Consider the following 14374-nt stretch of genomic DNA (forward strand, 5'->3'; position numbering starts at 1 on the left):
CAGACAGACAGACATACATACAGACAGACAGACAGACAGACAGACAGACAGACAGACAGACAGACCGACATAGTGAACTATAGAGTCGCGTCCACGCGACTAAAAACAACTCATATAACGAATTGCGACATCTCAGCAGCATCAGGTGCCGGTGGAGTATGCATCAAGACCGTCATCCATCTTCAAACTTTTTTCGAAAGGAGTAGGTATCTCTGTGATAAATTCCTCCAAAAAGGTGGACAATATGTTGACATGGTGGAAGGTTTTATTATGGTTCCACTGATCGAAATAACTATATGCAGACAAAGACCCTCGGTAGTTCTTCTATCAGTTTCGGTTCCAGATTCTCTGTCTCAAATTAATATTTTAAATAAGAATGTTTACATGACGTATGTTTATGATCAAGCCTATTCCCATCCAATAAAAATGAAAGAATAAAATCGATCATTTACAAGAATGCAGAAAATATTTAAAATATTATATAATTTTGCATGAATGATATTGTTCATTCTGTTCTTTTAGTAAATTATACGTCGCACGTGGATACATTTTATAATGCTAAAAAATTAGATTTGTTTTATGGAAACATTACGGTATTATTTAAAAACAATAATAATAATAATAATTAAAATTAAATAGTTTTTGAAGTGAAGAATAAGCAAAAGTTATATGATGAGAGGATGATTACAGAGGCTGCATCAGTGTATTGAGGCAGGCCAGCGTTAGGAGAATTGAATGATGACTAACAACCATCACTTTCAATTACCAAGCTGTCTCCTTGCTGGATTGTAAAACATCTGGCTCATAACGTGGAAGGGAATTGGAGACCACACCACGTATTATCCAAGAATACCATAACTGTTCATAACAAGAAGAATCACTCCGAGAGTGCATACCTCCACCTACTGTAAAATTCTTCTACATCAGATTTAGTCACCGGAAAGTGTGTCTTAATGCTGTGTGTGATTTAGACTAATTTCACTACAAGCATGTGTATGCGTGTTTGATGTAAAGGTTACGTAACCCGCCTTTCAACTAACAATAGCTTCAACCGACTGGAAAAGTAGTTCTCGAGAAAATGCAGTTTAAGTTTACTTGTTACTTTAAGACTGCTCACATATCTTTTAACACTAGCAGGTTTGAAAATAATTATAAAAAGTGGTCCAGAATTGGGACCATGATCCAGATTTTAACCAAAATTGTGCAGTGTCGTCCCTGGCATGCACCAGGCGACATGTATGGTAGTAATTTGGAGTCATTCGCATCAAAATCGTGAGCGCTAGAGTGATGACAAACAAACAAACACACACACAAACCGAACAGATCAACATACTTGGCCAATTTTCAATTTGGCCAAGTAACAAACACACAAACCAAACAGATCAACATACTTGGCCAATTTTCAATTGGCCAAGTAACAAACCGAACAGATCAACATACTTGGCCAATTTTCAATTTGGCCAAGTAACAAACAAACACACGCGATCGATTACATATACCTCCTTGGCGGAGGTAAATAGGAAAAAACCTAACAGTGTTAAGGGGAGTAATAAATCCACTGCCTCACTCGGTATGGATACCATGTACGACATTGGGCCAGATCGTAATACTGCTACTGACAATAATTACGAGCAAATAAAAATTGCAACTTGGAATGTCAACTATATGAGGCAAGAAGGAAAGTCTGAAAATATAGAGTTAGAGAGAAAATTGAACATTAATGTTCTCGGAATATGTGAGACAAGATGAACAGGTAAACCTAATACAACGATGATCAGTAATACTTAGCCCAGTTAAGCAGACCAGATTACAAAATAAAGAATGAAATTGATTTTATTACAATTGATAAAAGCTGCAGAACATTCCCAGGAGCAGACTGCGGAAGTGATCACAATCCTGTTGTGGCTGAATTATTATACAACACAAAAAACAAAAATATATGGAGCAGCATGGTCGTCAACTCCACAGGCACGGCACCACGGTGATGATGATGTTTTGAAAGAATTACAGAGAGAGTTTTTTCAAACAAGCTCCGCCGAGGTATAAATAAGTGTAATCAATTCCTAGAAAGTGTGAATTGCTGAATTGCCTACAGAGCAAAATGTACTAATATGCGGATCGTTACATTTACATTATAATAATATTTATTTGGCATATCAAGAACAACCTTGCAAAAAACAAGCAATAAGCATAGACCGAAACACATTAACAAAACACTACTTTATAAACATTAGCTAATTAGTTAACATATACATAAAATAATACGAACTAGATACAACAAAATCTATATATTAATGCTAACTAAATTGGTCGCTTAATTTTACGTATCTCCTCCGAAACCGCTGAATGGTACGTGCTCACATTTGCAACACTGATGTTTCTTGATGGGCACTGGTAAAATTAAAGCTTTATAAAAGATATAGCATTGCTGATCAAGTCATTGCCTTGCTACACCTTGAAACATAACAACAAAATGCTTGCCTAATTACTTACTTACTTATGAACTGACCATTCACAAATCTTATTTAAATCATTGTTTAGCTTAAGACAACATTCTAAGCATAACAAATAATGTTCATCATCAGGAAATTGAAAAAATTGAACAGTCTCTACCATATTCTAAATCACTCACATACATTAAAAATAACACCGGGTCAAGAACTTAGGAAACACCTGATTTTATATTCTTAAAAACGCTTTGCTTTCTACCTGATATAAAATCCAATTAAAATTCTTTTAATCAAACGCTTATGGGGTACTTTATCAAAGGTAGAATAAGAATAAGAAAATAATCTCTAGCCTACTTGTTTGCAGTCTTTTGATTCTAAAGCACATTAATGAAAATATTTAGTTACTTATATTCAGTACTTATATGCATTTCTAAACCCAAATTTATTACCGGATAATACATTTTTTGTTTACAAACAAATATCCAATCTTGTATTTTTTATTATGATTGCAATAAAGATGATTTTGTTCATTTTTTAAATATTTCTAATGATATATTTAGAAAAATGGAAAGGTAAAATAAACAAAAATCATTATATTTTAATCAAACCAAAATTAAGGAACATTTGAATTGTATATGTTTTACAAAAAAGGAAATGTTATATCTCATTTGCATACTACAAACCAGATGTTACATTTATAATCTTAGAATATCTATCATTTACAAAAAGAAATCTATCCATCTATTTAATATGCATATTATACAATTGATAATCTTAATCATTGCCATTTCTATTATTACTTATGTAAGTAAAAATGTACATTTAAATAATAAGCCGGATATTATGATGTTATTAAGAGCAATGGGTATGTAATATACGTCAAGTCCAGATATATCCTCTATTTATTTTTATAAATCAATTAATTTATACCCTGCAAAAAAGTTATGCAAGTTATTAAATATATAATTGCTATTTATGTGAAATTATTCTAATTCCTCAGAGTAAACATCATTAACTCTACGTGTGAAAGCACAATGACTTATATAATACTCATATAAAATAAATAGACCTGCTTGTTTTCATAGCGTCAAATACAACTCTATAGCATTGGCTGAACATTCAATTCACGTGATCTCATCCTCCAGTTTTGGACGTTAATGGAATCACTTTCAATTCCAAACATGGAGGTTGACTGGACCATGTTCATATTGCCATAGCAGTTTGAGTTCCAGATAGCAGGGAAATCAGACGAGACTGGTCGTGGTCGCGCAGCAATCGGTTGTTCTACCGCCACTGCCTCGGTAAATGGTTGCCGCATCGTCGACGATGATTTCGTTGCATGAGAACTACGCTCGTTTCTACGAAACTTCGCTCGTCGATTTTGAAACCAAACCTTCATAAAAAAAATGAATATGGGTTATACATAGATATTATGTTCATATATAATATGGGTTATACATAGATATTATGTTCATATATAATATGGGTTATACATAGATATTATGTTCATATATAATATGGGTTATACATAGATATTATGTTCATATATAATCAAAACACTGCACATGTTTTTGTAAGTACATCAGTTTCAATTAAAATAAGTGTCACCATCATATACATTGTTACGGGATACATGTGTAATTTGTAATAAATAATAATAATAATGAAAGTGATAGTAATAGGGATAGGGATAGTGATAGCGATAATGATGACGATGGTGTTAGGGATGATGATGATAATGACAATGGCAATGGCAATGACAATTTATTGGAAACTTCACTTTTACAATACTGGCACTCTTCGATGATAAAGGTGCGTCCAAATAATAACAAAATAAATGCCAAAAAATAACATAAAAGACATAAAAAATAAATACAATTATTAACTTATAATAAATCAAAATAAATGAAAAAATAATAAAAGGTAGTGTGAAATACAAAATATAAGGCATACAAAAATAAATTAAAAATAAAACATATATTAAAATAAAATGAATAAAAAATAAATAAAGTGTCGTAATGTGTCTTATTGTGCTTAGATACACACAAAAGGCTTAATATTATACAAAGACAAAAATAAAATAAATTTCATGGTATGAGTAAAAATGAATCAAAAAGAGTATAATGGTGCATGTAATACAAAACACTAAGGCTTAAAATTAAACAAAGATACTTATAAACTTAACACTAACTAAACAGAAATAAAAATGACACAAAAAAAAAGCAATTTATAACACAACAGCATTGACATAGTTTAAAATAGCACATCGTTCCTTCCATAAAGATTTACCCAATGACTTTGGGAATCTTCCATTAAAGATTAAGTAATACAGTATTATCAAATAAATCATTGTCATTGCCTAGAATAAAAGTTTTGTTGATTAAATCTAAATTTTGAAAATATTTCTAAAAATGATTAAATTCCAAAAGTTTTGGAATTTAGCAATTTAACTTGCTTTCTTCTTCTAGAGTCGTGCATGTTAATAGAAAGTGCATAATGGTTTCTTCTCCATTTCTGTTGCACAATTTACAACAAGCATTAGCATTAGGTGTTTTTCTTTCAAGGGGAAGGGTGTTTGATAGCAGCTTAAATGTTAACGACTAGATGGTACGCTCGCTTCGCTCACGTACTATCTAGGTCGTGCCCACAGATGGTTCTCGAATGCATAGTAATTTCAGCGTAAAACAAGGCCATATACATGGCTGCAGTCGCGTGCTCAAGTTAGTGCTTACCGACCAACCGACCGACATAGTGAGCTGTAGAGTCAAAACTGGCGATTTCGAATGTACGTACCGCAGGACAATAATACATGTCGTTTATAGTAACGAATAAATAGACACGGTGATTTATGTAGTCAACTAAAATTAGCACCCTGAGAATTACTTCCGAAAGAGAAACTTGTCAAAAAATGAGACCCGTTGTTTGAGTCAAATTTAAATAAACCCAATTTGTGTTTTGTATGTAACATTAGCGTTGAGGGATGGGGAAGAGGATGGGTGCAAAGAGGAACAATTTTTAAATATATTCTTTATCAATTCAGTAACGAAATATCAATTGTTTTCACGTTTTACAAATAATATACCACTAAACACAGTAAAACATTACGATTTAATACTTTGTTGAAATAATGTCATGAGGAGATTTCCCGAATGATGAAAATCAAAACGGTAGGCCTACTGGGTTTGGTCTACTATCGTTCCTGCTCCAAAAGTCATCCATTCATAGAAGCACTGATGAAGAAAGTCTATCCGTGGTGACTAATATTAATAGAGTGTGGTCCCGGGAAATGACTATACTTCGGCTTTAGTTGATAGAAGATTGAAATGTTTTGTTAGAGATAGAGTATAAGATGTATGATTTGGCTTATTTTAATGTAAATAGTTTGGTAAATAGTTGGATGTAATGATCTTGTACATAGATAATAATAATAATCTAACATTATAAAAAGTGTATATATAGATATAAGGAAGAAAGCAAAGAGATTATGGAGCGGCTATACCTGAATATGCAATTTAAATTTATAAATTTTAGGCCATCTTGTCAAAGGTCAAGCGCCCATAGCCTGCCACGTTTCGATATTCAATATTGAACTTGACCTGTCATAGTCGATTGAAATAGTAAAGTACATGTAACGATACACCACTAAGACGTTTATATTTTTTGTAAATACAGTATTAATTAATACAAACGTTGAGAAGCAACTGTCAGTAATAAAGTAAAAATTTTGTAAAAAATACTGAAAGATGAGGGCGTATCAATTTGATCTCTGTTGCGCGTGTGTACAACTGAGGACTAGTGCTGCTGTTCCGCCGTACCACGCCGAGAATGTTAATAAAGAGTCGCTATCCAATCGAGTTTGAACAATACCATGAAAGCCCCAGTGGTCTAATGGTTAGGGCAACTGCATATCAAGCAGACGGTCCGAGTTTCGGTCTCACAGATTTCCTCATCTCTATCGTTTCAAATTAATTAATTAAATTTCAGTATATCACCGGGCGGTTTAGAATTAATGTTCTTTGCCTAATGTGTTTATATATAAAAGTATCTCTTCGGAGATCCCGCCTCGTGAATGAAAACTGAAAGATGAGGGCGTATCAATTTGATCTCTGTTGCGCGTGCGTACAACTGAGGACTACTGCTGTTCCGCCGTACCACGCCGAGAATGTTAAAGAGTCGCTATCCAATCGAGTTTGAACAATACCATGAAAGCCCCAGTAGTCTAATGGTTAGGGCAACTGCATATCAAGCAGACGGTCCGAGTTCGAGTCTCGGTTGGGGAGACTTTTTCTCATTCTCACAGATTTCCTCATCTCTATCGTTTCATATTAATCAATTAAATTTCAGTATATCACCGGGCGGTTTAGAATTAATGTTCTTTGCCTAATGTGTGTTTATATAATGTAAAAACCCTCGTCGGGGCAAATCGTGAATTCCCTTTAATCTCCAATAAATAATTATCTAACTAAACTTAATTAGTAGGCCTAATGGTTTTCAATTGATTGAGCCAATTCATACTTAGTTGGTTCCTATCTACCAACGTTGTTCTGCTTTAGGGCATGTGATCTTTCGTACTGTAGGCATATCCTAATTTGTCTAGAGTAATAATAATAATAATAAACAGTATTTATATAGCGCATAATGGATCACTGACTCCTCTAAGTGCTTTACATTAGACCCTAACTAATGGTAATAAACTATCCCCCGGATAAGTTGGTTCCTACCCACCAAAGTTTGCGGTAACTGTGCTCATGAAAGCAACTAACTCGGGTAAATAACTATGCCTAAACGGGCCCTTAGAAAGTTATGTGATACCGCGGTTTTGGTAAAAACAATGTAGTTTGTGAAAAATAAATAAATAATTATCTAACTCAACTTAGTAGGCCTAAATGGTTTTCAATTGCTGATACAATTTAGTACATAAAGTACAAACCCACTTTCTAAAATGTACTTAATACGAATACTGTACGAATAAAACTAAATACGTCCTATAAAAACCTACGTCCTTAGTAAATGTATATATACGCGATTGCAGTTGCCCAGATGGTTGTCGAATACAGTAACTTTGGCGTTAATAACTGGAAATTGTAAATATGAACATAGAGCGAATGAGTACAGTCTAACACGATGTAATGTGTAGCCAAATATAATTGCCATCATGAGAATTTTAAAATGAAAAATAAACTTTAGACTTGAATTGTCTGTATTGCATGGTATCGGCCTGCCACATTCCTGTCTTATTATGTTATGATGGAGTAGTATCTTCATATTTATAAAATTCGTATCAAACATGAATTGTTTTCTTACAACAACGCAATATTATATATAATATAATGTTTGTTGTACACTACTGTACATCTACTGATATTAGCATTTTCAGTTACATATTTTAATTATATATTATAACTGTCTGATCAATTGAAATAAGAAGTACTGGCTTAAAACGCTACTCATGACTTGAAGGGGAGGGGTGGTGGTGTGGGTGGTGGTTGAACTGCAATAATAAAGTTGATTGTACAGATATTCCACCTCTGCAGTCACAGATAGAAAAAAATGATCGAATTTCTGTTATGAGTGTACTTGCCTTTGTGTTATTACGACGCCTGAGGGAATTGACACTTGGAAGAGAGATTGGAATGTTCCATTCATCGCAAGTCAATACATTTGTATAAACGTATATTAAATCTATCAAAGTAGTATTTGTTAAAGAAAATCTTCAACATTATGATGCTGTACTCGAGCTGTTCAACCGGTTTTCATCTATTAAAACAATTATCGTAGAAGAAGATATGAAAATGCGAAGCATCCTCGTATTATTGTGTGCGGGTATTTTTCAAGATGGATATCCATTAAACAGTGTATACCGCGATCGGAAAACACCCTTATTCGGGGGCAAATCGTTGAACCTAAATTATCTAACTCAATTTAATTAGTAAACAGGGTTACATCAGGTGGTTACAATTAGTACCGAAAGTACGAACCAACTTTATATACCATCGAGTAAACATTCTAGAAGTAACGCGCGATTTACCGAATTTTGCCCTTACGTAAATTTATATATAGATGCTCAATTTAATCAAGTAGATACTGTTCAAGTTTTTGTTCATTTTTGATATGCATATAATATTCAATTGACGTTTTATTTCTACCGTCTTCAACCCAATGAGAGAGCTAGTTCTTTCATAATTATTTTGTATTGGAAGCCCAACGGGCATCAAAGTTATCATTACCATTTCGAATATCAGAAAAAAAATATCACGTGTACCACAATTATCAATGATATTTTGAACACATAAAGAAATATTGATGAGAGATCATCAAGGTTCTCTGTCAATACTTTCTTGACTTACTGCAACAAAATAAAAGAAAACAAAAACAAATGGACTATTTTATAGAAATAAGAAACAATGTTTATTTAATTCGATTTTATAAATAAAGTTTCACGAAGAGATACTTAAGGCCTGTTCATCAAGTAAGAAAATTACAATCAATTAAACATTTTAATCAAAGACAAGAGCCCAGAACAGAAATTACAAGAGCAGCAAAAGCAACCTTGCTGTCGCAAAGCTAAACATTATTTTGATAGACAAAAACATTAGTCTGAAAACAAAATTCGCACACTGGCCATCTCAATCTTCCTGTGTGCATGCACTGGTACTGGTTCAAATAACCGTCTCACAGAGACATCTGGTAGCCATTGACTTAAAGTTGGCATTTGGATGTGTTACTTTTAAATGTACAGTATGAGAGTGACTACTACCAAATTGCACAGTCACAGAACAACTTAATAATTATAAATTTCTGTTGAAGCAGGCTCCAATGAAGTTATTAAGTTGACTTTGTTGTACAACTCTATCAAGTACTGAGGTATCTTCCGACCTCTTCGTTTACTTTGTGTTGTGTGAAAAGTAAGAATTTTTGTAGGATCTTCATTTTCTTTTCTAATTACTACTATAATTACTGTCCGATCCAGTTGAATTGTTGCTTGTAGACATATTCTTCTAGCGGTTGACAGCCAGTAATTTTGTAGAGATCGTCATTATCAATTACGTAACGCCAGTCTATATAGTTTTCATCTGTGTCTTCATCTGAGGATATGTCTACATGGTTTGGTGGGCAGACCCTTTGAAAGCCATTCACTAGCATTCTTCTTAGGAAGGTTTTGTATGTTGTGCTAAGTTTGGACATCTCACTTCCTGTTGCCCTCTAAGCATGGCAACCATAGGTGAGTCTACTCTTAACTAGACCATTAAGAAACATCATTCTTGTTTGTAGGTGGATCGTTCTGTTGGTAAGCAATGCCCTATTCTCTGCAAATGCTCCTTTGGCTGAATTGATTCTGTATTTTACTTCTTGATCTCCAATATGAACATCATTGTAGGTAGCCCATACACCAAGGTATCTAAAGTGTGTTACGTTGTTAATGTGTACTCCAAGTCAAGACCTTTGAAATGACACCAAACACGGCTATATTACGACGAAAATCGTTTGGCACCAAGGTACCATCTTCGAGACGTCATATGGCTGCATCCGGTTTGAAATTAAATAATCCGGCTCTATAGCTTTGAGGACATGTCCCTGTAGTATACCCATGCCAAATCCCAGCTCAATAATACAACGAATACGGGAGGAGTAGTACTTTATATATCGCACTTTTTTCGATTGGTACCATGTTTATGACGTCATAATTCTGCATCCGGTTGAAGTACGAACATTTTTTCTCTATAGCTTTGTTCACCTATTACCCTAGTATATGCATGCCATGTTTCAGAGCCGTAAAGAACTAGTATGACTTGAAAGTTGGCTCAATAGTGTCCAGATGGAAGAGGAGAAGATGAGAGAGTCCTAGACTCGGGCACCACGAGTAAAAAGCTTGTTTTTTTGGGGTTTTTTTTTTGCGAATCGTGGCGAAACTTTTATTCTTCTTTTATCTTTTTCAATGCTTCTCTGTTTATCGCCCTTTTATAATTTGGTTAAACATGCACTATCACATACGATTTTTATTTAATATGTTACGTCATTATTATATACGGTACTAAAATGAGTAACGTAATTGTGTAACATGCAACAAAACAGTGGATAGTACGGCTCCTTTACAACATTATAATTCGTTATATTAATCTAAAGAAAAACCAATGCTCTCTTTATTATGAGTGTGCTGTTTAGGTTGCATTGAATAGTTCCCTTTCAGTCATTCATCAAAGAAAAACAAGTTATCTATTAAACTTATTACAATATGAAAACTAGATGTTACGGTACTATCAATGCAAATTCTCTAAACTAGTTGCGTTGATTTGAATCAAAATAAAAGGGTGACAGACATTACCTAGCATTTAGATGCATTCACATTCATATGTAAGTATTACACCATTCTGTGAGACCTTTAATGCTAAGCATAAGATAAATACATTTTTGCATGGGGGTTTATAAATAAAAATGTTTTTATTATAAAAATGTTGATTTTATTATGTAATGTATATTCTATGTTGACTAACCTGAACTCTAGCTTCACTGAGGTCTACCTTTTTTGCTAGTTCCTCTCGCAAGAATGCATCCGGATAATGAGTACGTTCAAACACCTTCTCTAATGCTTCTAACTGAACCGAGCTGAAAGTGGTTCGATTCCTTCGGGACTTCTTCCGTTTTGTACTCATTGATTGCTCACCTTCATTATAAATATAAATGACGAAATGTTTCTTCAAATCAAATACACTACTAACTATACTGTACTAATAATAATAATTCTGAAAATAATAGTCTTGAAACTTCCAAAATGGTGTCAAAAGCAAGTAATGGGTGTCATTCAGTATTACTAAAGTCAAAAAGAAAAATAAACTTTGGTAATTTTCGTTGAGAAGGCTAATTAACTTAACTACTTAAGTGAAACGGCAATCAGTAACATATATAAAATCGCCGATACTTGGTAAATAGCTTTTATACGGTGATAGGGTTGCCAGGGCATTTAAAACTTTCGCCCAATTTGTTCGTATCGAAAATGAACGACTTTGTTTCAATGTGCCCTTGTTTCAAAGCGCTCGGTCTTCCCTACATACTGTCAAATTATCGAAACAGTGCTCTCATATCCAAAGGCAATTACTGAAAAAATGATCTAGCCACTGATACCCACAGCATTGTGATTTCATAGGCTAAACACATTAGCCAAAGAACATCAATTCTAAACCGCCCTGTGATATACTGAAATTTGAAACGATAGAGATGAGGAAATCTGTGAGAATGAGAAAACCGAGACTCGAACTCGGACCGTCTGCTTGATATGCAGCTGTCCTAACCATTAGACCACTGGGGCTTTCATGATATTGTTCAAACTCGATTAGATAGTGACTCATTCTCGGCGTGGTACGGCGGAATAGCACTAGTCCCTCAATTGTACGCACGCGCACCAGAGATCAAAATTGATACGCCCTCATCTATTCAGTATTTTTATTCACGAAGCTGGATCTCCGAAGAGATACTTTTATATATATAAACACATCAGGCAAAGAACATTAAATTCTAAACCGCCCGGTGATATACTGAAATTTATATAAACACAAATTCTAAACCGCCCGGTGATGTTGTTGTGATGCAGTACTAATGCTTTTAGATTCTATTTAACACTTAAAAAAACCTATAAGGCATGGGCCTATGTCAGAACCGCATTTGTAAAATAAACTTTTGTTTTATCGTTAATACTTAATTTGCTTATAGAAGACCACACTATGCAATAGGAGGAGTGATTGTAGAAGCTCCGACAAAAATGTTTCAGTTATAACGTATGCCGATGACACTGATGTAACTGGGGTTTTGTCAGACAATCCTAGTAGTTGGCCAATTTATGAAATGGTGTGATAATAACCATCTAGTATTAATACAAAGATAATTTGTCGGCAAAAAATGAACACATCCCACTAAAAATAAATAATGAAAAGTAAATGAGTATCAATATCTATTTATTGTAAGCCTACTATGAAATAAGCCTTAATTAATGCTCATGGATGAATACCTAAACCTTATTAATGGTGGATTGCACAACACAATATTGTTATAGTTATAATTATTGTATTATTAGGATAACGACTTAACATTCAGTCGCCTTCATAATGTTAGTAAGATAATGTGTTACCTTTGTGGTATTGATATCCCGGAGAAGATATTGCATGTCTCATTGCCTGAACGTCTTTAGCAATCGGCTCACATGTACTTAATAGTGCACCACCGTCTCCAAAATTTACTTTTTCAAGATTTAGCAAATGAGAAACAGAGAAGCTTTTTGACATCGAAAATCTATCTGACATCATGATACTGTGGTGGTAATCAAATAACAAAATCAAAGGAAAATACGGCTCTGTCAAACGATGTTCTAACTGCAACCATATTACTGAAAATGATCAAACATTATGAACTGGAAGTAATGCATCGAAATCATTAACTTATTTGTCATCACAAAGTTTGTTTTGTAAAACGTTCATTATGTGTTCATAGCAAGTACTTTTAGCCTGAAGATGTTACGGTTTATATCCTTAGTGGAAGCCATATTTCCCGTAGGCCTGTCCTCGTAAATATAGAGTGACTACTTCAACCATAGAATTGTGTACCTAGAGGCAAAATACCGTTTATTGGCATGGATTGAGAGTAATGTGAAACGAACCAAATCGAAAGCCACCCGAATGTAAATTAACACAAGCTTAAAACAAATTTCGCTGAAATAATGTTCACAACAACATGATAATTTGCGTTTAATATTTAAGTTTTATAATCCAGAAAAGTTATATTCGAACTACATTCTCCTTTGAAATAATAATAATAATAACTAGAGGGTACTCCGAGAGTACAAACCTCCGCCTACTGTAAAATTCCCCTACATAAAATGCCCCCTGAATATTTTTTTTTTACATTTTTTATTAGTTCTAAGTGTAAATATGTTAACTGCACACTACAAAGTTGTGGATGACAGTGTGGTGTAATGGTTATGTATCCAGCCTCTCACAGTTGAGATCGCTGGTTCAAGTCCCACTGAGGTTTTTTTTTTTTTATTAATTTTTTATTTCTTTTTTTTTTGTTTTTTGTGGACCTTGATCTTTGACCCTGACCCTTCAAAATTTAACCACAATTATATGATGTGTCATTGATCATTGTGGCTAAGTCTGGTGAGAATCGGATAAAAACTGTGGTCTCTAGGCAGTAAAATAGTTTTTTGTTAGTTGTGACCTTGACCTATGACCTTTTCCCCTCAAATTCGAACTCGTCCGAACTTTTAGGGCATAGATCATTGTTGCCAAATTTGGTGAGAATCGGATAAAAACTGTGGCCTCCAGGCTGTTCACAGACACACAAACACACACACAAACATACAGGGGTGAAAACATAACCTCCTTGGCGGAGGTAATAATCTAATAATAAAGGATTTATGAATCCCTGTCGTTGCAGTGAACTCGATTCTTAAATTTATAAATTTCCGATTAAATTCAGTTATAAAATTCTCAGATCGAACACAATTGCTGTCATTTATCTTTTATACAGTAAAAGCCCTGCTCTGGGACACTCATTCAGGAAGAATTTCTTCATGATACGAATGCGGGGATGTTTAGCATTATTCAGGGGACACTTTATTGGTCCCCTTATTTATAGTTATTAAAAAGGGTTATCAATAAACAAATATAGGCCAGCTCATATTCACATATTTTAATATAGAAACTATACGATTACATTTTTCATACCAACTTTGAAATCATGTTTTTGTTAATTATACTAGAGGGTAAGTGACCAAAGCAAAGTGTACAAATGAACATATGTTTAAACAAATTATCAGGGGATTTCCTGTCAACTGTTAATTTAATTGGAACTTCTGAACGGAGGGTCGTAAGAGTTTTTAAAAGTGTAAATTAATGTTTTAGTATAGGGTTAAGTTGCATCCGCTCTTGATGTGA

At 34.0% G+C, this 14374-nt stretch overlaps 1 protein-coding gene across 1 annotated transcript; it reads right to left on the reverse strand.

Annotated features, from left to right (window-relative positions):
* Positions 1-3435: 3435 nt before the first annotated feature.
* On the reverse strand, positions 3436-12900 carry LOC144838052 (paired mesoderm homeobox protein 2-like). Its single transcript, XM_078693410.1, has 3 exons — positions 12571-12900; positions 10943-11112; positions 3436-3843 (listed from the first exon to the last, which is right to left on the reverse strand). The coding sequence occupies exons 1-3, from the start codon at positions 12743-12745 to the stop codon at positions 3550-3552; spliced, it is 639 nt and encodes a 212-aa protein (XP_078549536.1). The 5' UTR covers positions 12746-12900; the 3' UTR covers positions 3436-3549.
* Positions 12901-14374: the final 1474 nt, after the last annotated feature.

The sequence above is a fragment of the Antedon bifida genome, chromosome 3, assembly GCF_963402885.1.
Source record: "Antedon bifida chromosome 3, ecAntBifi1.1, whole genome shotgun sequence".
Classification (NCBI taxonomy): Eukaryota; Metazoa; Echinodermata; class Crinoidea; order Comatulida; family Antedonidae; genus Antedon; species Antedon bifida.